Genomic DNA, 25,538 nt, shown 5'->3' with positions numbered 1-25,538 from the left:
GACACGTATCTTATCTTATTTAACAGATGACCAAACTGAGGCCCACCTTCAGGAGACTCACACAGATAGAAACTATATGGAGTGGGCACAAGGATGAGGGCCTCCAGATTTCCTGCCCTAACTTTCCACTCCTGTGATGAGAGAATGAGACTGCCAGTGTAGACAGAGCATAGAAGGGAAGAGGACCCCAGTGGGAATGAGAAGCTCTGAGCGGCAGTCCCTATTACCGCAGCACCTGGCTGGGTGACCTTGGATAAGTCACTCTACCTGAACCTGTTTCCTTCACCGTTTTAACACGGTATGTCTTACAGTTCTAACAAGTTCTTGTTGTTTCAGTTTCTCCTTTTGTTAAAAAGAGATCGTTCTACCGCGGGCCCTAAGAGAGAATTGGGGGGGGGGAGCTCTTGGTATCCCCATCCTCTTGTTCCTAGCTAAACACGGAACCTGCCCCCGGGATTCGCACATCTGATCACCTTCAAAGTAAAGTAAAGGCGGAGATTTGAATGCTCGAGAAGCCGCTCCCAACTCGCAAATTTCTAGGAACCCAAGCAACCCCGCTAATGACACAAAATGGGGTTTTCTGTCCCTCGTGGGCACCCGACGCGGACTACAGCTTCCAGGAGGCCGCGTTCGCAACGACGGCGGCTGCAGCGGCCACGTAACCGTTGGCGGCGCAGGCGCGGTGTGGGCAGCCGGCCGGGCGGGCGCTTCGCGATTTGAATGGCTCCGGGCCCGGGCCGTCCGCTCGCCTAAGAAGCGGCGGCCGCGGGGCTGAGCGCGATGCCAGCCGGGGCCGACCAGCCGCCTCCGCCGGCGGCGGCCTCTGAAGAGGAGGAGAACGACGGCGCGGAAGAGGAAGCGCCGGCGGAGGCCGGCGGGGAGGAAGCTGGGGCAGAGCGCGGCGGGCCTGCCGGGCAGACGCCGGCGCCTCAGACGCGCCAGCGGTTTGACGAGCTCTGCGGTCGCCTCAATATGGACGAGGAGGCGCGGGCCGAGGCCTGGGAGAGCTATCGCAGCATGAGCCAAAGCTACACGCTGGAGGTGCGCCCGCGTCGAGGGAGGGACGGGCGGGCGGGCCTGGGGCCCAGCCGCGGCCGGATTTCAGGCCTGGCCGCCGCCCCTCGGGGCGGAGTGCCCGCCCCTGAGGACGCCGTGCCCACGCACACGCGCGCACGCACGCAGGGCGACGTTGCAGCCCCCCCCCTCCGCGTTGGAGCGGGAAAGGTGCCTCTATGGGGTGGGGGAATTAAAGGAAGGCTGGGCATGGGGCTTGCTTTGTGCCGAGGCTGGAGCACTGCGCTACTCTGCGCCGGTCACCTCCGCCGGTCACCTCCGCGACCTTCTGTTACTCACCTGTAAAATGGAGGGTTGAATTAGATCATCTCAGGAGTGCATGAACATTTAGTAAATGCCGACTATGTGCCAGGCCCTGTGCTAAGCGCTGGGGAGACAAAGAAAGCCGTAGGAAGCCCTGAACGCCCAAGCCACTGAGCGAGACACACATAAAAAAGTGAAAAGGGGGAAGAGAAGTGTCATCTGGCTGGGGGCAGGAGGAAGTCCTGCAACTGGGGTGGGAAATGATGCCAGGAGGTGTGAGTTTCAGAGTTGATTTCATCTTGCAGGATGACGGGTTTCTGAGATCATGAAATCCAGGAGGTCATCTGGGTGGGAAATGAAGGGAATGTGAGCCATTATTATTTTTGTGGGGACCCATTCCTTGAATACAGTGCTTTCTGACTTGAGGGATGATTAATGTTACTAAGCCCTGGTCCTGTATTAACTTTATGGAAGGTGTCAGTTAGTTTCGCCCCCTGACCTAAGTGATGTTTTCTTATTCTTGAAAGATAGTAAGATTTCATTCCCTACTTTGCTCAGATAGGTGCAAGATGGTATAGTTGAAAGTTTGCTGAACTTGGAGTTACAAGCGCTAAAATTTAGGAAAGGAAGGGACTTTTGAAATCATTGAGAGCAGCCCCTATCTAAGATTCTTTTCACCTCAAAATCCTATTAATCTAGTACCTGAACAACACCACATTCTTCAGCGTGCTAACAAGTGGTCATCCTGTCATTTATCATCTATTATTTTATTTCATAATTATTTGTAAAAAAAAAAGAAAAAGAAACCCAAAACACTTCCATGGTATTTTAAGGTTTACAAAGCACTTTTCTGATGATTCAGTGAAATAGGTAAAGTATTATCCCCATTCTCTAGATGAGGAAACGGTGAGACCAAGTAACTTGTCTGAATTACTGTGCTAGAAAGTTTCACAGCTGAGGTGTTATGTGTCTCATATCCCTCAGTAAATTGTACATTTCATGAGGGCAGGGACTGTCTTCAACAAACTTTGTATCTCCCCTCACACTTAGGGCAGTGCTCTTAAATTAAATTGAAATACAAGTAAATGCACAACCACTCAGGACTAGTTCAAACCATGTGGAAAGGATGTCAGTCATGCTTTTGGATAAGAGTGAGCTTTTGAGGTATTGCAAAACTCAAAGTAACTGCACAACTCTTTTATAAACCCTGTTAATTTGACACAATGTTTCTTTCCTTCCCCAAGTATTGACACAGTGACTGTTGTGGTCATACCTTCTTCACTTGCAAACTAGTTTCCTTCTCTATCCAGTAATGGTAAATTCTGCTAGTACCCTTTCACAGACCAGTGAAAAACATCCAGAATCTTTATGCTTTATCAGATGTTTGGCTATTATATTCTAATACCTAATATTCAGGAAAACACCAAGTAGGTTCTGCTTACTGAGAATCTAGGCTTTTAATGGAATATTGACTTGAATCCTCATTTACTATACCTCTTCCAGACGAAAGAGTATTTTATTTTGGTGATGTTAAGAAACACTTGTGTCATTAACTTATCTCAGTCTTCTCTGTGCTACTTTTTATATAATCCCAGTTTCAGTTTGACAGACCACATTTGCCCAGTATTATGCAGGCATATATGTTCTATTTGGAAACAAGTGTAGCACAGTAAACATCACATTGCAAATTGGAAAATAAAGCTCAGCTTCTTCAGTACGAAATTTTACACTTCAGTCTGTCAGTCTACACAAATTATATGACTTATAGTAATGAGGACAGCAGCTGTTTCTTGCTTGATTTGTGATGTATCCCTATTTTCCCTAAACCACGGATTTTAAACTTGGAGTCCATGAACTTTTTAAAAAAATATACTTTGAAGGGACAACTAGGTGGTGCAATGGATAGAGCACCAGCCCTGAAATCAGGAGGACCTGAGTTCAAATCCAGCCTTCAACCAAACACTTGACATTTACTAGCTGTGTGACCCTGGGCAAGTCACTTAACCCAAATTGCCTAAAAAAAAAGAAAATATATATACTTTGATAACTTTATTTCAATATAATTTATTTTCTTAGTAATTCTACATATTTCATTTCACTATATTTCATTTTGTGCAAGCTCTATAGTCTTCTGATTCTGAGGAGTCCATAGGTTTCACCAGACTGCCAAAGGGGTCCATGACACAAAAAAGATTAAGAATCCCCACCTTAATCCATTAAGTTAGTGTTCAGTGTAAAGTGTGAAGAAAGGACAATATCCTTTTCCTTCTGTTTTAATTAGAATAATAAATGCTATCTAAGCAATTTGATTGAGCATCTTCTAGGCCTGCCCTTATCAGGGATAAGGACATTGTTACAGTTCTTGAAGATAACAGTGCTCCTGAGGGAAGAGATTTTGTTTGATTTCCATCCATTTAGACTTTTCATCATGAGGGGAGTATAGGATATGTATATAAGGCACATATGGGCTTTGGAAATTAAGCACCGTTTTTCTTCCCTCAAACATGAATATTAAGGGGAATGTCAATGGAGCCACCAATGTCTGGGAAGCAGCATGGTACACCTATATTTATACTTAGAGGACTTGGATACAAATCCTGGCTCTGCCACCTATGTGACCGTGTACAGATTTCTTGTTCGCTCTCTGCCTCAGTTTTCTCATCTGTAAATTAGGAGATTGGACTAGGCATCCTTCTTAATTCAAGCTTAATTTGACTTCATGTACATTTTCTAATTGTGAGCAAAATGATTATATTTAAACAAGGATAGAGTTTAAATTAAGACTTGAAATTTCTTATATTTGATTTGTTAATAGCACTTTATTTTGTTTTATTTTGCAGGGAAATGATCTACATTGGTTAGCATGTGCCTTATATGTGGCTTGCAGAAAATCTGTTCCCACTGTAAGCAAAGGGACAGTAGAAGGGAACTATGTCTCCTTAACCAGAATCCTTCGATGTTCGGAGCAGAGGTAATCTATATATTAGATATATTAAGTGTAGAAATAGAGTATGATTTATATAAAAGCCCATTAATCAACATAATGATAGACCAGGAGTTCTTAATCCAGAATCTGTGGGTAGATGCATGGAGTCCATGAACTTAGATTAGAAAAAAAATTTACATCTTTGTTTTCACTAACCTTGAAATTTATTGAAATTTAGCATTTTCTTCAGTTATTTTAATACTATTTCATTTTTTTCCCAATTACATGTCAAGATAATTTTTAGCATTCATTTTTGTAAGATTTTGAGTTCCAAATTTTTTCTCCCTCCTTTCTGCCTCCTTTCCTTTCTTCCCCTCCCCTCTTCTGAAAATGGTAGGCAATTTGACATAGGTTATACATGTGCTATCATGTAAAACATATTTCCATATTAGTCACAGTTGTGAAAGAAGGAACATCAAAAGGAAAAAAAACATGAAAAAGAATAAAGTATGTGCAAACACTATGCTTAAATCTGCAGTCAAAGGCCATCAGTTCTTTATCTGGATGTGTGGATAGCATTTTTCTTTGTGAGTCCTTTGTACTTGTCCTGGATCATTGTGTTGCTGAGAAGAGCTGAGTCATTCGTAGTTGATAAGCACCCGATGTTGCTAATACTGTGTACAGTGTTTTCCTGGTTCTGCTTATTTCACTTTGCATCAGTTTATGTAAGCTTTTCCAAGTTTTTCTGAAATCTGCCTGCTCCTCATTTCTTATAGCACAGTAGTATTCCACTACATTCATACATTATATTCACCTTTTTCAGCCATTCTCCAATTGATGCGTATCACAATTTCCAATTCTTTGCCACCACAAAAAGAGCTGCTATAAATATTTTTTCATATGTAGGTCTTTTTCCCTTTTTTATGATCTCTTTGGGATACAGATCTGGTAGTGGTATTGCTGGATCAAAGGGTATGCACAGTTTGGTTGCCCTTTGGGCCTAGTTCTAAGTTGCTCTCCAGAATGGTTGCATCAATTCACAACTCCACCAGCAGTGCATTAGTGTCCATTTTCCCACATCCTCGCTAACATTTATCATTTTCCTTTTTTGTCATATTAGCCAATCTGATAAATGTAAGGTGGTACCTCCGAGTTGTTTTTATTTGCCTTTCTCTAATCGAAAGTCATTTAGAGCACTTCTTCATGTGCCTATAGATAGCTTTGATTTCTTCATCTGAAAACTGCCAGTTCATATCCTTTGACCATTTATTGATTGGGGAGTGGCTTGTATTCTTACAAATTTAACTCAGTTCTCTATATATTTGAGAAATGAAGCCTTTATCAGAGACACTTGCTGTAACGATTATTTCCTAGCTTTCTACTTTCCTTCTAATCTTGGTTGTATTGATTTTGTTTGTGCAAACCTTTTTAATATAATCAAAATTATCCATTTTTACACTTTATAATGCTCTTTATTTCTTGTTGGTCATAAGTTCTTCCCTCCTCCATAGATGTGACAGTATTCATTGTTCTCCTAATTTGTTTATGGTATTAGCCTTTATTTTTAAATCATATACCCATTTTGACCTTATCTTGGTATATGGTATAAGATGTTGACCTATATCTAGTTTCTGCCATATTGTTTTCTAGTTTTTCCAGCAGTTTTTGTCAAATAGTGGGTTCTTATCCCAGAAACTGGGGTCTTTGGGTTTATCAAACACTATGTTACTATGATTATTGCCTACTGTGTCTTGTGTACCTAATCTATTCCACTGATCCACCACTCTATTTCTTAGCCAGTACTAGATATTGATGATTACTGTTTTATAATACAGTTTGAGATCTGTTATTGTTAGGCCACCTTCCTTTGCATTTTTTTTTTCATTAATTCCCTTGATATTCTTGATCTTTTTGTTCTTCCAGATTAATTTTGTTATTATTTTTTCTAGCTCTATAAAATAACTTTTTGGTAGTTTGATTGGTATGGCACTGAATAACTAAATTAATTTAGGCAGAATTGTCATTTTTATTATATTGACTAGGCCTGCCCATGAGTAATTGATATTTTTCCAGTTGTTTAGATCTGACTTTATTTGTGTGAACAGTGTTTTGTAATTGTGTTCATGTAGTTCCTGGTTTTGTTTCGGCAGGTAGACTCCCAAGTATTTTATATTGTTTACGGTTATCTTAAATGGAATTTCTCTTTCTGTCTCTTGCTGCTGGGCTTTGTTGGTCATATAAAGAAATGCTGATGATTTATGTGGGTTTATTTTATATCTTGCAACTTTGCTGAAATTCGTAATTATTTCAGTTAATTTTTTAGTTGATTCTCTGGGGTTCTCTAAGTGTAGCATCATATCATCTGCCAAGAGTGATAGTTTTGTTTCCTCGTTTCCTATTCTAATTCCTTCAATTTCTTTTTCTTCTCTTATTGTTATAGGTGGCGTTTCTATTACTATATTGAATAATAGTGGTGATAATGGGAATCCTTGCTTCACCCCTGACTTTATTGGAAAGATTTCTAACTTATCCCTTCTACAGATAATGCTTGCTTATGGTGTTAGATACATATTGCTTATCGTTTTAAAGAACACTCCTTTTATTCCTATGCTCTCTAGTGTTTTTAATAGGAATGGGTGCTATATTTCATCAAAACTTTTTCAGCATCAGTTGAGATAATCATATGATTTCTGTTGGTTTTGATATTGATATGGTCATCTATGTTTATAGTTTTCCTAATATTGAACCAACCCAGCATTCCTGGTTAAATCCCACCTGGTCATAGTGTATAATCCTTGTGATATATTGCTGTAATTGCCTTGCTAGTATTTTGTTCAAAATTTTTGCATCAATATTCATTAGGGAAATTAGTCTATAATTTTCTTTCTCTGTTTTAGCTTTCCCTGGTTTAGGTATCAGCACCACATTTGTATCATAAAAGGAGTTTGGTAGGACTCCTTCTTTGCCTATTTTTCCAAATAGTTTATATAGTATTAGAATTAATTGTTCTTTAAATATTTAGTAGAATTCACTCATGAACCCATCTGGTCCTGGTGATTTTTTTCCTAGGGAGTTCATTAATGGCTTGTTCAATTTCTTTTTCTAAGAGGGGATTATTTAGGCATTCTATTTCCTGATATTTTCATAAATATTCATTGATTTCACTCAGATTGTTAGATTTTTTTGGCATGTAATTGGGCAAAATATTTCCTAATGATTGCTTTAATTTCTTTTTCATTGGTGATGATTTCACCCTTTTCATTCTTGATACTGAATTTTGGTTTTCTTTTCTTCTTTTTTTTTTTTAAATCAAATTAACCAATGGCTTGTCTATATTACTGGGTTGTGGTTATTTTGGGGGGGGGGGTTGTTTTTTTTTCTTTTTCATAAAACCAGCTCCTGGATTTATTTATGAGCTCAATAGTTTGTTTTTTTAATTTTCAGTCTTATTAATCTTGCCTTTGATTTTTAGGATTTCCAATTTGGTGCTCAATTGGGGATTTTTAATTTGTTCTTTTTCTAGTTTTTTTAGTTTCATGCCCAATTTGTTGATGTGTTCTTTTTTTCATTTTGTTGATGTAAGAATTTAGAGAGAGAAAATTTCCCGTAAGTACTGCTTTGGCTGCATCCTATAAATTTTGGTATGTTGTCTCTTTGTTGCCATTTTCTTTAATGAGATCTTTTTTTATTGTTTTTATAATTTGTTTTTTGACCCACTTATTCTTAAGGATTAGATTATTTAGTTTCCAATTAATTTTCAATTTATCTTTCCACTACCCTTTATTGAATGTAATTTTTATTGCCTTATGATCCAGAAAGGATGCATTTAATATTTCTGTCTTTCTGCATTTGATTTTGAGGTTTTTATATCCTGTCACCTGGTCAATTTTTGTGTAGGTGTCATGTGATGCTGAGAAAAATGTATATTCCCTTCTGTTCCCATTCAGTCTTCTCCAAAGGTCTATCATATCTAACTCTTCTAATATTTTATTTACCTCCTTAGTTTCTTTCTTGTTTATTTTTTGGTTGAATTTATAGAGTTCTGAGAAGGGACAGTTTAGGTCCCCCATTAGTATAGCTTTTTTTTTTTTTTAACTAGGCAGTGGGGTTAAGTGACTTGCCAAGGTCACACAGCTAGTAAGTGTCAAGTGTCTGAGACCAGATTTGAACTCAGGTCCTCCTGACTCCAGGGCTGGTGCTCTATCCACTGCACCACCTAGCTGCCTCTACTAGTATAGTTTTGCTGTCTGTTGTTTCCTGTAATTCACTTAACTTCTCCTTTAAGAATTTGGATGCTACTTATGTGCGTATATTTTTAAAATTGATATTGCTTCATTGACTATGGTACCTTTTAGCATGGTGTAGTTTTCTTCTTTGTCTCTTTTAATTAGGTCTAGTTTTGCTTTTCGTTTGTCTGAGATCAGGATTGCTACCCCTGCTTTTTTAATTTCAGCTGAAGCACAATAGAGTCTGCTCCAAACCCTTACCTTTATTCTGTGTGTGTCTGTCGTCTTCAAGTGTGTTTCTTGTAAACAACATACGGTAGGCTTTTTGATCCACTCTGCTATCTGTCCTTCAATTACTTTAAAAATGTTTTTCTGAGAAGGGGTCCATAGGCTCTACTGGACTTTTAAAAAGGCCCATGACACAAAAAAAGTCAAGAATCTCTTCTAGACTAACAGTTCTTTGCCTGGAGTACTGAATATTAGGGAGAGGTAATATTTTAGCCTTTGCCTTATGCCACAATTTATCAGTTGGTATTTTGGGAAGGAGCATACTTAAATTATTTGAGTATATCATAACTGAGAGAGATTCTTCTGTCAATTATGACCAAATATTTTTTCAAATCCTGTTAATCATGATCATATTGAAAGATAATATTGTTGTTCTTCATAGAAGTTTGAGAAACTGTAAGAAAAACCCTAACTTAGAAATTAAATGTATTTGGTAGTAATCATATAACTCTTTGTGCAGTGTTTATGTGTGTGTGTGTGCTCTTGTATAAATATGAATGTATATATGTATATAAATATCTATATGAACATGTGTGCATATATGTATTATACATGTATGTGAATGAATGTTAATTGCTGCTTTTATTTGGGTATCATTGAAATAATTATAAGTGGTTAATTATAGATCGGTTAGCCTGTTTGGTGATTTAAAAAATACTAATTGGGTTTTTTAAGTTTTGTTGTTGTTGTTGTTGTTTTTTTGAGTATGGACCAGTGATTTCATTAATATAGTGAGCTGATATTACAGAACCTTCCTCTACCAATGCAGATCAGCAACTCTTGTATAACTTATAGTCTTAGAGTTGTCTCCTGTACCGGCAAGATAAGTGACTTGCCTCTGGTCACATAGTTATTATATGAGAGGCAAGACTTGAACTCAGATCTTCTTGACTCCAAGGCAAGTACTTTATCCAATATACCATACTGTCTCTTCATACTAGTACATATATTAGTTAGAAACATCTGAATTCCACCCTATAGCATTCTTTTTGTTAAATTTGAGTTTTTAGTTTCTCTTTCTCTTTCTAAAACCAGTAAGCCAAAGTTGTTTTTTGTTTGTTTGTTATTGTTGTTGTTTTTCCTCAAGATTTATTAAGGAAGTCTTACAGATAGTTGTTAGAGATGAACCTAACCAGATGTTATGTATGTACCATGGGTTAAGATTTTAAAATTCTGAAGACAGTGGTTAGCACTGTCAGAATTCTGTATCCACAAATACAAAAATATCACTAGCTGCCTATTTAGAATTAATTCATGGCTGTTATTAAGTGCCTTTTGAATTGTCATCTATATCAATGTTCAAATATAATAAGAAGTAATATCATTTTTAAAAAGTTACACTAGTTAATTTATGAATGTTTTATTTTTTTTCTTTTAAAAACCAGTTTAATTGAATTTTTTAACAAGATGAAGAAGTGGGAGGATATGGCAAATCTACCCTCACGATTCAGAGAACGTACTGAAAGACTGGAGAGAAATTTCACAGTGTCTGCTGTGATTTTTAAGAAGTATGAACCCATCTTTCAGGACATTTTTCGATATTCTCAAGAGGAGCCACCTTGTCAACAGAGAGGACGAAAGTACCGGTAGGACTTTCTGTTTGTTAACTAAAAATAAGAAGTTTTCTGTCCTGAGGAGGCATGGATTAGTTCTATTTCATTCTCTGTCTTTAAAAGTTTAAATTGATTTTTCCCTCCTAAATTGGACAACATTATGCTCGTTTATTTTGTCATAACCATTCATTATGTTTGTATATACTTCCACAGTTTATAGAGTACTTTCGTGTATTTTCTCATTTGTGTTTTATAACTACTCTGTGACATAAGTAATATAAATACAATTAGCTCTCTTTTACAGATGAAGAGAGACTCAGAGAGGAAAAGTTATTTATCTATGATCACACAACTAGTATTTGGGGAGTCTTTTTATGCAGAGAAGAAAAGCTAATTCTGCCATAACTACCCAGCCTTTAACAGGATCTTATTTTCTAAAGCAAAAGGCTGCATCTTTGAACATATGGACAAGAATAAGACAAAACATTTGAATACACATTTAAAAACCAATTGCTGTGACAATATACTTTTCAAGAGGATTGAAAGCATTATAAACATGACACTGCTGAGTTGAGTCAAACAAAGTAAACAATGATTTTTTTGTTATAGAAGCATACCAGTTACTATTAACACAATATCTGTCTACTCTTAGTTTGTGCCTCTCTGCTGTGGCTGATAAAATTAGGAATGTTTACATTTCCTACTTCCATTCTAAGCCATGTAGATTCCTATCTGCATAGAAGTTTAATAGCCCTGCAGCTGCTTCCTTCCACTACCCCCACAAGTCCTCATCATAGTTCTCCCTTAGGACAATGGATCTAAAGCTCCCTTGGCCACAGGTCTCCTCTTTATCCACTGATCTGTAGCAAGGTACGATTCTGCTATATGAGTAGTCAGCAAGCAGTTTGCAGCCTCAGCTTCCTTAGTTGATTAAACATGTGCTCTCAAAGTAGCTCTCAAACAGAAGGTTCCTCAGCTATCTTTCAGTCACCACTTCTCTGGGTAATTTTCTGCTGGCCCTCGGAACATTAAAGAAGTAGCCCAATTCAATTTAACAAACATTTATTAATTGCCTACTATGTATAGGGCACAGTGCTAAGCATTGGGGATACAAAGAGGAAAATAAAATTCTCTGTGAGTCCCCAGGGAGCTTATGGTCTCTAGGGACAGGAGGAGATACAGAAAGTATACAAATAAAAACTGAGGAAGGAGGTAGCACTGATAACAGAGAATCAGGAGAAGTTTCCTTGAGGAAATGGCACTGGAGCTGAACCCTGAAGGAAGACAAGACTCTGAGAGGTATAGGTAAAGAGGCTTCCCTTTCCAGGTGGGGGGATGGGTTATGTGGAAGCCCTGGCAGGAAATTTAGGATCAAGTTCAGGGAACACAACGTGGTCCAGTTTGATAGAATATAGAATTTGTGAAGGGGAGTAATGTGAAGTGAGCCTGGGAAAATGAAAGCCATATGTTTTCAAAAGTTAGGCTCAGAAATTTGCATTCTATCGTATAGATCATGGGGAGCCACCTGAAAGTTTTTGAGCAGAGAGTAACATGGTCAGATCTGTGCCTTGGGAAGATTATCTTGGGTAGCTATGTGCAGGTTAAGTTGGAGAGGACAAGATTGGAATATGGGAGACTAATTAAGAAGGTGTTGTAGTAAAACAAGTGCTAGGTGATGAGCACCTGTATTTTGGGGGTGGCTCTGTGATGAATTCAAGATGATATGGCAATAGAATTGACAAGACTTGACAACTAATGGGAAATGGGAGGCGTGAGGAAAGAGGAAAGTCAAGGATTCCTTTGACGTTGCAAATCCGGGTGACTGGGAGAATGGGGTGCTGTTACGAGAAATAGGGAAGTTTGGAGAGGGACAGTTCTCATGGGAAAAATGAGGCATTTTATGGATATTGAATTTGAGAAGGTGATGGGAAATGCAGAATGAGATGTCGAGCAGGCAGCTGATGATGTGGTGCTGGAATCCCAAGAGGAACTCAGACAGGATCTATGCATTTGAGAGCTATTTGTGTATAGTTGATACTTGAACCCATGGAAACAGACAGGGTTGCCAAAGGAGAATGTATAGAAGGAGAAGAGGAAGGGATCTGCAAGACACTGCAGGCTAAAAGGGATGGAGTATGGCCCAGCAAAGTGGTCTGAGGGAGAATCTGGGGAGAATAGTGTCATGAAAGCCAAGAGAAAGAAATGGATGGGCCACAGCATCTCAGATGCTACAGGGAGGTCAGGAAGAAGAGGACTGGAAAAAGGTTATCAGCGTAGGAGCTAACAGGTTGTTGCTAACCTTACAGAAGAATTTCAGTCCATTTATCAGGCTTCCAGATGTCAGATTTCAAGGAGAAGGAGTAAGTGATGAGTGAGTTGAGAAAGTGAGCATTGAACTTGTTCCTAGGAGTTTGGCTCCTTCTCCAAAGGCTGCACTTCTAGGCCCTGGCCCTTTTTACTCCTTCAGATGTGCCTATTCCCAGCCAGTATCTTTTTAGTAGATATAGGACATAGAGTCAGTTGATATAAAGTTCCCAACCCTGCTTTATAACATACAGCAAGGAGATCTGTGAGTACAAGCTATGTAAAGACACATTCTCTCAGAGTATTTTGTTTGGCATGTATTTAAATCATTAATCACTTCTTGGCCCTCACCATTTTGTTCTTGTTCCTATTGTCAAGCTTCTTTTGCTCTAGCTCTGACCTTTGGGATTATTGTACTAGTTCATTATGTTTCAGCCATACAGGAGTCATTTCTCTACCTGTCTCCTTCTCTGTCTCCACCTCTTTTCCTTCCTCTACTTGTCTGTCCCAGCTTCCCTCTGCTCTTGAGAAAGGTCCTGTTCTGTCTGAACTTCACATCTACTCCCTTGACACCTAATGGCTCACTTTTATTAATATCCCCTGGACTTTACCCACAGAAATTTTCTACCTAGTGTCTTTTCTGAGAATTTAGCTCCCCCTGACCTTCTGCAGCATCTCCTGGGTTGTCCTTCCTATAATGTTTCTCCAGCAGAGTGTAGGAGTTGGGGTTGAGGAGAAGAGCAGATAGCAGGAAATGAGATAAGGAGATGATGAACTAGGTTTAGGCCAGATTGTGGAAGATCTTAAATAGCAAGCTAGTAATTTTAGAGTTAACTGAATAGATAATCAAATAAACAAAATTTGCAGGTTTACCAAGTATAATTTTAAAGTAATGAAGTGTTATGCCATTTGATCCTCACAGTATCCTTGTGAGTTAAGTAGAGTAGGTTTATTGGACACAGTAGTCATTGACAGAGCTGAGACTAAAACTCAAGTCTGCTAATGCTTAAAACAGTGCTCTTGCTTTCACAGGTCTAGATTAAGTCATTGAGATCAGCTAACTTGCCTAAGTGTTGACAGATACAGGTATCAGGAAGCCATAAATTAAAAAGAGGCCTAAAACTCCTCTTCTGAATGCCCTTTCTCAGTTGGCATACCAAAGCACATTGAATATGCATTAAAAGGTGGGAAATAGAGTTTAAAGACATGGGGAATTCTTACAGGGACAGAATAGATGACCTTTATTTGGAATGTTTTTCTGGGCAAAAAATAGTTCTATAGTAGGAGTAGGGCACAATGTAGGGCAGGTTTAAGAGTCTGGGCCTTCACGTTCAGCATTTCCTGTATAGTTTGATTGGTGTCATTTTAAGAAACACCTGCTTAATCATATTTTCTGTGCCCTCTAAACATTTACATTTCAGCATTTCTCTCCAAAGTATAATATTTCCCCAGCTATTGCATATCCCTGCTAATATCTGGGCAAAACAGGAATTCCTATCAGAAAGATAAGGTCCCTGCTAGCTTTCCATGTAAAATAGAATCCAAGACTGTTGAACTCAATTGTGAGTTTTTGATTCTTGATTTGTGTCACTCTGAGAAGTCATTTCTAATTCTCATGGCTTTCCCCCCCTCCCCCCACCAAGGCGGCAACCGTGTACAGTCTCAGAAGTTTTCCAGTTTTGTTGGGTACTCTTTGTGTATGCAAAAGGTAAGAGAACTTGATGTTATGTTAAGAAAATTTGATGTTATGAATTTACTTAATACTTCAAATTTCAGTCAGCACACTCATGGACCATCAGGATGTTTTAGATACTAACTTTGTAAACCTGAAATACCTGTATATCAGTGTTAACTTTGAAGTGATTCTAAAGGAGTCTAACTTCAAATTTCTTTTCATTACTGCTAATCCATAAACATTCCCGTGGTTTCCATGAATTTCCTATGTTCAAATTTCTTTTCATTAAATATCCCTAACTGAATCTGTCTTGTTAGTAGCTGGAGTATAGTTGGAGTATATTGAGTATCTTTTTCTGTATAAGCTATTTTTCAGAGCTAAGGTATTGAGTTGTTCACTGGAAATGTACTTTATTCATTACATGCTTATTATGTAAGGATTACAGACTCTGCCTTGTGTTTTTTTCCTTCTTTGGGGGAGAGGGAGACTCAGTAAGGATAGTTTATGATTGAATTTAGATTAGTTACAACTTGTTCAGGCAAGTATGTCATTTAAACTTTGGACAATTGGTTTTCTTCCCCACTTTACTTACTCAGCTGCCATAAGTCTGCTTTTCATAAAGTGTATCTCCACAGAATTTCAGGCTCTTTATAGTTCTGAAAAGAAATGACTGTTGTCAGAAGCCCTCTCCTTTAGAAAAGAAAGTGTACAGAGCTACACAGCATATTTGTTACAGCTTGAGCTTCCTTTGCCACTGAGCTGCCTTGATACAGTTACAACTTAAAAATAATGAAGTCCAAAGAGACTTCAGATTGAAATATAACTCAGTATTATTCGATATCTAGTGCACTTCTCTCATGTTACACATGAGAAAAACGAGGCTTAGAGAGCATAGTTAGATGTTTATTCAGCTAGTTAGTTAATAGCAGAGCTTAGACTTTGGACTTGAACCAAGGGGTCTTTACTCCCAGTCCATTCTCTTTCTACCAGAGCTCACATCTATGGCCGCAATAAAGATGACTGTTTGCATTGCATTGGTCAGAAATTTTAAGGAAGGCTAGTGTCAGGTATAAGCTTCTAAGCCATTCTTATAGCTCATCCTTCAGCTTGTTCCACATGACTGCTGTGTTCTAGTAAAGCACTGCTCTGCAGTTTGGAGTGCACTGTTGCTTTCAAACAGACCCACATTCTGTTTGGTATAAAGCTATATAGAATTATTTCTCTTGGGGTGTAGGAGAGCCCTTTTAATATTTAACAAATTTTCATTTCCCTGTTGCCATTGTATGGATTCTTATTAATATGGTCTCCCAGGTCATGTTTATTTGTAATGTCACAATTCAGAGGCAAGGTAGAAAGTATTTCGAAGTTGGGTAGCCTAGGAGTTAAAATTAGATTTTGACTTTTAGAAGCATTGAAGCTCTTATGTTACGAACCTGTTTCCTTTGAGTGGTGACAGTCTTTGCTTCCTTATCATGGCAACCATGCCCCAGTGACAAGTTTGGGCTTGTTTAGTATCAGGCTTTGTAGCTTGAAGACCAATGAGTACAACTTCCTGTTTTACATTCAAAGAGTTGAGCAGATTTTCATTTTGACCTCTTTTCAGTGGTGTAGAGTGGCTTAGGTTTGCTTACATGACTAAATCTTAGCTAATAGTGCTGCAAATCTTAGATAATAACTGTGGTTCGAATTTCTAACAAAAAGAAGAGGAACGTTAATTATTTTTTTCCTTTAATTCATCTACATTAATTTGTCGAATATTTCATTTAAAGTGAAGCTAAGAATTATTTATCCAAGGTAAATGATTGTCTTTTCTTGGGGGAGGGAGGTTTGGGGCGGGGGGACATGAGATAAGTAGACAAATAAGGAATAAAAAACCCAAGGTACAAATGTTCAGGGTTTTAACCCCTTTTTAAGAACTAGGTATGTGAAATTCTTGAGGAATTATCTTGACCTTTTTAGAAACAATTTGTAAGATGTCTTTAAGTTTCCTATAAGTTAGATGTTTGGAAATTAGTCCATGAGGCATATTAATAAAATGAAATAGAGAATGTGAAAGATTGGAAGGCTTATATAAATATAATATTTAGCCTAAAGACATATTATGAATGTTTAGTTATGAAAAGTCTTCAAATTTTACCTAAAGTATAATAGATAGTCAGACTTCAGATAAAAGCTAGTTTTAATGTTTCTAAACATTCATATTCTTCCACCATTAAATATTTCCATTAAGTTTTGGGGTTTTTTAGTGATTTTGTTATAAAATAACTGAATAATTATTTTTGGCATATATTTGCTTTTACTCCCTAATCATTTTAAGTCGCTGTGTTTTTTTTCTTCCTAGATATGTTACCATTAGTATACTGCAATTCGAATAGGTTTAGAATTTTTAGTTCTAGAGCTTAAAATTCTTAAGTTGTGCCTGCGTATATTGCATTAATTCATAGGAGTTTGTAGTAATTTATAATAATTTGCAATTACAAATTAACTGAGATACAAAGTCATTTATATCTGTAGAGGGTAAAATATTGCCCAAGTTGTGGTGGTTTGCGGTATGCCTATCTTAATTTATAATGAAAAGTAGGCACTGAATTTTTTTTTCATTGTGTGCATACTTTTCTTAGTCGTTTACTCCCAAGCAGTTTGCACTATTGTAGATTTATATCATTTTCATTTTAGAAGTGAACTTTTCCATAGAAGTAATGTTCCTGAGGTTTGAGATTTCTTTTAAAGATAAGTTTTTAATGTATAAAACTTACAGAATAAAATTTAATGATAAAACCCTAGGAAATCAGTAGGTAATTAATAAATCATAGACTGAATATTGAATGAATGAAAATCATATTTAGTGAAGTTTTTTTAAGAAATCAATTTACAACTGTAAAATATTATTTAATCTGTAAGATATCTAACCTATGTAGCACAGTAGTGCAAGCTTTATATAATGGGAAGAGTATCTCAAGATTTATTTAAATTTGACTCTGTGAATATTACAATTCTGTAGGTAATTTCCCCATGATCAGTGATGACTTGGTCAATTCTTATCACCTTTTGCTGTGTGCTTTGGATCTAGTATATGGAAATGCCCTTCAGTGCTCTAATCGTAAAGAACTTCTAAATCCTAATTTTAAAGGTAGGTGTGTTAATGGGAGATTAGCTGGCTGTACAACCTTGTCAGTAAATTGTGTTTGTACAGAACAATTTTCTTTTGATTAGCATACATAAGTCTCAAAAAGCCCTGTTCCATAGTTACTAAAATGCTTTAATTATTTAATAATTGGAAATCAGGTTTGTGGAGAAATTTTCTATGTTATGTTAACAAATGACATGGGATTTAGGGTCTGTGATGGTGAGCTCCAGAGCAGAAGACTTTTAGAAAAAGTGGGAAGCACAGTTGATTTATGCACAGCAACGCTCTCTCCTCTGCTAGCAACCCTGACCCTAGAGATTTAAGATCTGTGACTCAAAGAGAGGATTATCATATAAAGCAGTAAGACAATCTTCTTCATGATTAAACTAATAAAATACTGAATTAATACTTTTATTTGTGTGTTTGACAGACTTCAAGTATATGATTTCTGTAGAATTTAAGACAACAAAGTTCTTTAATGATACACTGAGACAAACTAAGGTTATAGTGTACAAAGCAAACAGATAGGGCAGCTTTGGAGCTGGTATTTCATGATTCTGTTGCCTTGAATGACAGTGTGTTGACTTATGGTGGATTTGTAAGTGTCCAGAATGCCTCAGACAAGTTTTCAGCTTTCATGGTTAATGGCTTTATTGACCTTAAAATTGGAAGTTAGAGTTTGCTACAAGAGTTGCTTCTTGTCTAAGTTGACCAAACTTCGTAATTCACTCTAACATTTTCCTTCTTTCTCCTCCACGTCCTTTCTCTCTCATTTATTTCTCTCTACTTTTTCTGTCTTCTTTCCCTATCTATCTTCTTTTCTCCTTTGCCTCTTTTCTCTTTCCTCTCCTTCCACACACCCTTCTTCTTCTTTGATGTCTGATTAACTTTGTTTCCTCTTGTTCCCCTTCACTCCTTTTCCTTCCTCTCATCTTCCTGGCACTTAGCTAAGACAAAAAGAAGCTGTAAGTTGATGAGATAAATGTTAACAAATAATTATGTGAATGTTGAGAAGTTTCCATTGAGTGAACATCATAATTATCTTTCAGAGCATTAATTTTGCTTTGTAATGCTATAGATTTCTTCTCTCTAATATAGCTCAGCAGTTAGGATGTGGGAAACAGGAGATAAAATGACGCTTTTATAGTTTAGGCCTTTTTAAGCTTCGTTGTGCATATGGTAGTAATAATAATTTTTCTTGCTATTTCCAAATGTATAACAGAGTTTCTCAAAATTGAAGACCATTTGAGTATTTTTCATAGATAATTAAACTAAAAAAATAGATTAGACTTACACTATTGTTATGTACTTTCTCACCTTGTTGCTGTGTTAGGCTCTGTATCCAATATTTCTGTTTATGTTTTTTCAGTACCTTGCTTTTAATATTAACTGAGAGCTACATTTATTTTGTGACTCTTTTGTAGGCCTGCCTGAAGATTTCCATAGTAAGGACTCCAAGCCTTTCTCCGACCCACCATGTGTCATTGAGCCACTTTGTGCCCTGCACGATGGCCTAGTTTTAGAGGCAAAGGGAATAAAAGAACATTTCTGGAAACCTTACATTAGAAAGCTTTTTGAAAAAAAGGTGTGTAGGAAAGAGAAAAGACATTCTGCCAAATAACTAAATTTTATATGATGAATTGAGCAACCTTTTCTTTTGTTTCTTCATAGCTTCTGAAAGGAAGAGAAGAAAACCTTACTGGATTTCTGGATCCAGGGAACTTTGGAGATAGTATGTGAGTGTTTTTGTTATATAATAACCAGATACTTAAAGATTATATTTTTAAAACTGCAAAATAGAGGTAATTCTTATTAGCCTGTTACTAATTTGTCTGGTTTCAAATTGTATTTTGGAAAGAGTGTAGAGATTTTACCTGCTACTCCCCAAATATCAAGATGCTTTTTTAATGTTTGTTAGAAAGTTTGGAGAGTTAGCGTAGAACAGTGGAAAGAACATTTGACCCAGGAGTCAGAGGATTTGGGTTCTTCAAATACCCTTGCTCATGCTTCAGTTTCCTCATCTGTACAATGAGTGGGGTGGACTAAATGGCATCTGAGGTCCCTTCTGGCTAAAAATCTGTGATCTTGTTTTGGGGAAAAGAATACCACCAAACTGTGTTGATCTTAGGGATAATTGTTAGATGCTAAAATCTATTCACATGGAAAAATCTACTCTTGGAAAAATAATTATAGGAACTTGAGGTCATTAGAGGTCCTCTCATAGGAAGCTAATTATAAATAACAAGGCTATATAGTAGCATATACTGACTATCACATGTGATAAAGGAACATAAACATAATTAGCATTGATTTTTCGCCTCAATGTTAAGAAATGGACATGATCGTACTAAAGTCAAACGTTAATTTAAAAAAGAATTTGCAGTTCTATGACTAGTTAAAAAATGGAATGATTAGTCTAAAAGCATTAATTGAAATAGCAATTCTCTGAAATTATGCCCTTACCCTTTTTAAAAATTATTGACTTTTTTTTATACTGCTGTCATTTCCTAATCTATATCCTTCTCCTCCATTGAACCCTCTCGTGTAACTAAAAAAAAAAACCCAGTAAAGTAAAACCAACAAAGTGAACACATCTTGTAGCGTATGCAACATTTTGCACTCATAGTATCTCACTTCTCTACTGAAAGGAGGCAAGTATGTGATCCAACCATTCTAGAGAACAATTTGGAACTATGCCCAAAAGGCTAGAAAACTACATCCTCTTTGATCTAGCAATATCAGTACCAGATCTGTATCTCAAAGAGATCATAAAAAAGGGTAAAGGACCCACATGTACAAAAATATTTATAGCAGCTATTTTTGTGGTGGCAAAGGTTTGGAAGTTGAGGGGATACCCATCACTTGGGGAATGGCTGAACAAGTTGTGGTATATGAATGTAATGGAATACTGTTGTGCTATAAGAAATGATGTGCAGCAGGTAGACTGAGAAAAACCTGGAAAGACTTACATGGACTGATGCCGAGTGAAGTGAAAAGAACCAAGAGAACAGTAACAGCAACATTGTGTGATGACCAACTTTGACAAACTTAGCTCTTCTCAGCAATACAGTGATCTAAGACAATTCCAAAAGATTCATGATGGAAAATGCTATCCACATCCAGAGAAAGAACTGTGGAGTCTGAATGCAGATTGAAGCTTAATATTTTCTGTCTTTTTGTTGTTTTTTCTTTGTCATGGTTTTTCCCTTTTGTTCTGATTCTTTTTTCACAACATGAGTTGTGTGGAAATATGTTTAATAGGATTGTATGATTATAACCTATATCTGATTGCATGCCATCTTGGGGAGGGTGGAAAGGAGGAAGGGAAAAAAATTTGGAACTCAAAATCTTGTAAAAATGAATGTTGAAAACTATCTTTATATGTAATTGGAAAAAAAATAAAAATACTATTAAGTGGGGAAAAAATGGAGGCAAATATATTTCCTCATGGGTTCTCCAAGACTAGATTGGTCATTGCTGACTGTTTGCTTTCTTTCTTTCTCTTCAATAGCAAAGCCATCAACAAGGCCTACGAGGAATACGTTTTATCTGTAGGAAATTTAGATGAACGAATTTTTCTTGGGGAAGATGCAGAGGAGGAAATTGGGACACTCACTAGGTGTCTGAACACTGGCTCTGGCCTAGAGACTGCTGAAAGGGTGCAGGTGAAGTACAGCCTGCAGCAGCACTTTGACAAGGTCAGTAAAGCAGCCCTAGCCCCAATGTGCTTCTAGAGGAGGTCTGACTCAAAAAAAACCAGGACATAACAGTTCTTTCTTCCGCCCTCAGCCTGGCCTCTTGGCTGCTTGAGTCTTAGTGATGACAAGCTGTTTTGTTGTTGTTTTCCACATGTCATTTGTGTATAACCCTAGAAGAAAAAAAAAGCTTCTTAGTTGTCTTCACAGAAACAGTGGTTTTATTTATTTCATTTAACATCAGTGAATACGATTACATTCTAACTTCATTTTACACTTTACTTCAGCTGAGTGTACTGATAAGAATTAGCCTCTTTAAGAAAGGTTCACTTCTGCATTGGTTTGGGAGGCTGAACCATAGAGAGGCTTAAGAGTCTGTACAGTTTTCTCAGCCTCTATCTTGGTCCAATGTTTTTTGAAAACTTAATCATGTGGTGTTAATTGAAGCAGACACACAGGATATTTGAAGTAAATCAAGAGATTTTCAACTTCCTTCATGGTGCTTTATGCACAAAAGAGAATATGAGATTTCTAAGGAGAGTTCAGCCAAAGGCAGCATGGATAATTTCATGGGTGAATGCCTGTGAATGAGCAGGCTCAAGCTGTTAAAAATAACAGACTCAGAAAGAGTTTATGACTTTTCATTAGTGAGAAGAGAAAAACAAACTGCTGTTTTAAAATTTTGAACATGCCTTTTATTTTTATATCTGGGCTGTCTGAAGCCTATTTAGTATAAAGATGTTAGTGTATGGAAAAAACTTACACTATACTACCAGCAAGCCCTGGGTCACCTCTGAGAATCACCAGTAGGAAGCACTATAAGTTATCACACTTAGAGTTCCTTTCTGAACCATTGTGGGATTATTTGGCCCCATCTCTTTGGTGGTCTGCCGCTCTAGTCTGAAATGAATAGCTAAATTCCCAACATAGCATCCATATATGTCACAGTCAGAAGTCACATCTGCCTTTGCCAGTGTAGGGTGAAATTCTTAGCCAGATTAATTTTGGAGGAACAGCCTTTTGAATCTATTCTTCCCAAATGGTCCGACTGTTTTTTTTTCCCCCAGACTTATGATATAAATTTATTTGGAGCAGAATAGCCGTTGGCGCTGCTTATTTTTCATGTGTTTATTGTTTCTACTAAACTCACAGAACACACATAGTTTTATTTCTTCTCAGTGTAATTAATTATTATCTGTTTGCTGAATTTTACAAAACCTGGGCAATTTACCCTGTGAATATATGACTAGGTATTTTTAAAAGCTATTTCTAGAATCATCAAGTGGATTTAATACATAGGAAAATACATTGTAATGCTTCAGGGGATCTGTGATGTGGATAACACCCTTTCATCAATGCAAATCATAGTGCATCTGTGCCTTCTCATGTTGTGATTCTTATCGATGTCCTTTCTTCCATAGGCCCTTCATAGAGAATGTACACATTGTACTGAAGACTTTCTCTAGGTCTTCCTAAGTGCAAGACTTGAATGACAATACAGCACTTGTACATCTGTTATCCCTAGCTCTTGTTTTTTTGTTTTTTTGTTTTTTCATTTTTTCAGTCATATATTTCCTCAGTTATACCTTTTATGCTACTTCTTGTATGTCAGTGATACAAAAGAAAATAATGCTGCATTTAGAATCAGAAAACCTAAGTTCGACTCTCCCTTAGCTGGTTGTGCAACTTTGGGCTTAAAATTAGAGGGTTGGACTAGATGACCTCTGAGGTCCCTTCCAGGTCTTTGAGCTTATTATCTCACAGATAGCAGCATTTTTAGGCTTACTATGCAATTTTGTGCTGCCCTAGGTTTACCAACAACTTTAACTATTTTAATTGGAAATTAAACAGTATTCTCTGTTTCATAATTGTAGAATATCAGTGTTAAAAAGATGACTTTTTGTGTGAAGGGTCATTGAAAGTATAGAGCAAATTGCCAGGTTACAAATGCCACTTTTTTCCTCAGCTTCTCTGGGCCCAGCCCATTTTGCCCCTTCATACCATCTAGTCTGGACAGTGGGCATTTGTCATCTTTTTTCTTTCCTGAAAGGATTGTTAGGCCAATATTTTTTGAGTGGTCATAGATCCCATAGAGGAGGTTCTGCAAAAATTCTAGATTTTAATGTAGTCAGCAAAAAGTCTCATCTTCAAACATGAACATCTTGAGGACATTTTCCACCAGAGCATATATCTTTCTGTTTTATATAAGTCTCACTTGATAGCAATAATCAGGAAAATATGACAGTACAAAATTAAAGGAGAGTATTCTTTTAAGGACATCACACAACTTACATTTATACCTTTGATTTCTGAATTATTATAAAGGATATTTCTATTAAAAATTAATTTTTATGCTTATATCCTTTGACACCAATTCAACTCTTTTTCAGAAGTGTTCCATTTATACCATAAAATATTGAGGTTACCCTTTATTTCAATGAAGATTTGTCCACTTTTATTTCTTTGAATTTTAAAAGAATTAACTTCATTGAAAAACTGAGATAAAGTAGGATTGTTTAACTACAGTATGTAAACAACAAACTACATAGGAACAGACTTCTGGAAAAGGAGTACTTTCCATTGAGTTCCTTTCTTTAGCAAACAGTCATTCAGTGTTTTGGTATTTTGTTCTGTTTTTTTTTCCTTCTCTTAAAAGCAGATTTTAAAGATCAGGTGAGATTTTGCTGAGTTACTGATTTTGTTTAGGCATTAGATTTTGGCAAACCATTTGTAGCCTCTGAGGCATTTTTTAAAATAGTATTTTATTTTTCCCCCAAATTACATGTAAAAATAATTTTTAACATTCCTTTTTTTTTAAATTTTGAGTTCCAGATTGCCTACTTCCTTCCCCTTCCCCTTCCCCTTCCCCCTTCCCTGAGATAGTAAACAATTTGAAATAAATTATACACTTGCAATCATTTGAAACATATCCATATTAGTCATTTGGTGGAAGAAAACTCAAATAAGGAAGGAAAGAAGGAAGGAAAAGAAAAACTGTATGTTTAGATCTGTATACAGACTCCATCATTGGAGGCAAGTAGCATTTTTCATCATGAGTTCCTTGAGACTGTCTTGAATCATTATATTGCTGCAAATAGCTAAGACATTCATCATACAGTTTGTCATACAGTGTTGCTGTTACTGTGTGTAATGTTTTCCTGGTTCTGCTCACTTCACTTTTCATCAGTTCACGTAAATCTTTCTAGGTTTTTCTGAAATTCTCCTGCTCATCATTTCTTATAGTACAGTAGCACTCCATTAACAATCATATACCACAACTTGTTCATTCATTCTCCAATTGCTGGCTATCCCCTCAATTTCCAGTTCTTAGCCACCACAAAAAGAGCTGCTATATCCATTTTCCTTTTTTTTTTTTAAAATCTTTGAGGCATTCTTAGAACAGGTAGAATAAATCTTAAAATTTTAGTTATCAGAAGTGAGGACAGTGTTTGCAGGATTGTTGGTAATGTCATTAAGGATAACTCATTTTTGCCTTTTGGATTTAGTTTGGGGGAGGAGGCTTGATTTTTCAGGAGACAGTCTCATTTAGGGGAGACAAAAGCAGATTAAAGTCACATTTATACAGACAATAATTCCTGTCAGTATTGTTCATAAACAAAAAGATATATGTGTAATCATGAGTAACAGTTCTGAATAATGTTCTATTAAAGTCGTATCTGTTCCTTGGCCTAGTGTTCCCAATTGTGAGAATTGTGAGAAGTGTGGTTTTTTTCTGACCTGAAATAACATTTTTTTATTTTTCATTTTCTTTTAGTCTAAAGCATTTAGGATCTCAACTCCACTTACTGGCCGCAGATACATTAAGGAGAACAACCCTTATGTGACCCCTGTTTCCATAGCTACTCACAGCTTGAGTCGTCTTCACACCATGCTGGCAGGCCTCAAAAATTCACCAAGTGAGAAATTAGAACAAGTTCTAAGGTTAGTTTGAACCGTTGATACCAGGCCATTAAAACTGAATATATGTTTAAAGTGACCAGGAAAATACAGTACTTTGTTTACCTTCATCAATGTTAAAGTATTTATTGAGAACCTACTCTGGACTATGAATCACTTTGGTAGGTTTGTTGTTGTTTAGTCATTTTCAATTGTGTCTGACTCTTTGTGAACCCTTTTGAGGTTTTCTTGGCAGCTCATTTTACAGATGAGGAAACTGAGGCAACCAGGGCTTAGTGACTTGCCCAGGGTCACACGGCTAGTAAGTGTCTGACGCCAGATTTGAACTCAGTTCTTCCTTACTTCCGGCCCAGTATTCTGTCTCCTGTACCACTTAGCTACCCTACTTTGGTAGGTACAGAAATATAAATAGGAGCTTACAGTATAGTTGAAAAGATAAGACTAAAACAATTGAGTTGATAGAAGACAGTACGTAATTGAGTGCCAAATTATGTGATACAAGTAGTGTG

At 37.0% G+C, this 25,538-nt stretch overlaps 1 protein-coding gene across 2 annotated transcripts in view; it reads left to right on the top strand.

Moving 5' to 3' along the window:
* Nucleotides 1-780: 780 nt before the first annotated feature.
* The window catches only part of RBL2 (RB transcriptional corepressor like 2), a 42,543-nt gene continuing 17,785 nt past the window's right edge, over nt 781-25,538 (top strand). For both annotated transcript variants that reach the window (XM_027869365.1, XM_027869364.1), the window contains exons 1-9: nt 781-1,041; nt 4,158-4,288; nt 10,143-10,343; nt 14,258-14,322; nt 17,291-17,419; nt 18,841-19,001; nt 19,088-19,152; nt 20,928-21,114; nt 24,887-25,053. In XM_027869365.1, the coding sequence (XP_027725166.1) occupies nt 781-1,041; nt 4,158-4,288; nt 10,143-10,343; nt 14,258-14,322; nt 17,291-17,419; nt 18,841-19,001; nt 19,088-19,152; nt 20,928-21,114; nt 24,887-25,053 (1,367 nt within the window). The remainder of the gene's footprint in view (nt 1,042-4,157; nt 4,289-10,142; nt 10,344-14,257; nt 14,323-17,290; nt 17,420-18,840; nt 19,002-19,087; nt 19,153-20,927; nt 21,115-24,886; nt 25,054-25,538) is intronic.

This window comes from Vombatus ursinus, unplaced genomic scaffold (assembly GCF_900497805.2).
Source record: "Vombatus ursinus unplaced genomic scaffold, bare-nosed wombat genome assembly UNPS02014793.1, whole genome shotgun sequence".
Taxonomy (NCBI): Eukaryota; Metazoa; Chordata; class Mammalia; order Diprotodontia; family Vombatidae; genus Vombatus; species Vombatus ursinus.
This window is presented reverse-complemented; position numbering and strand designations above follow the sequence as displayed.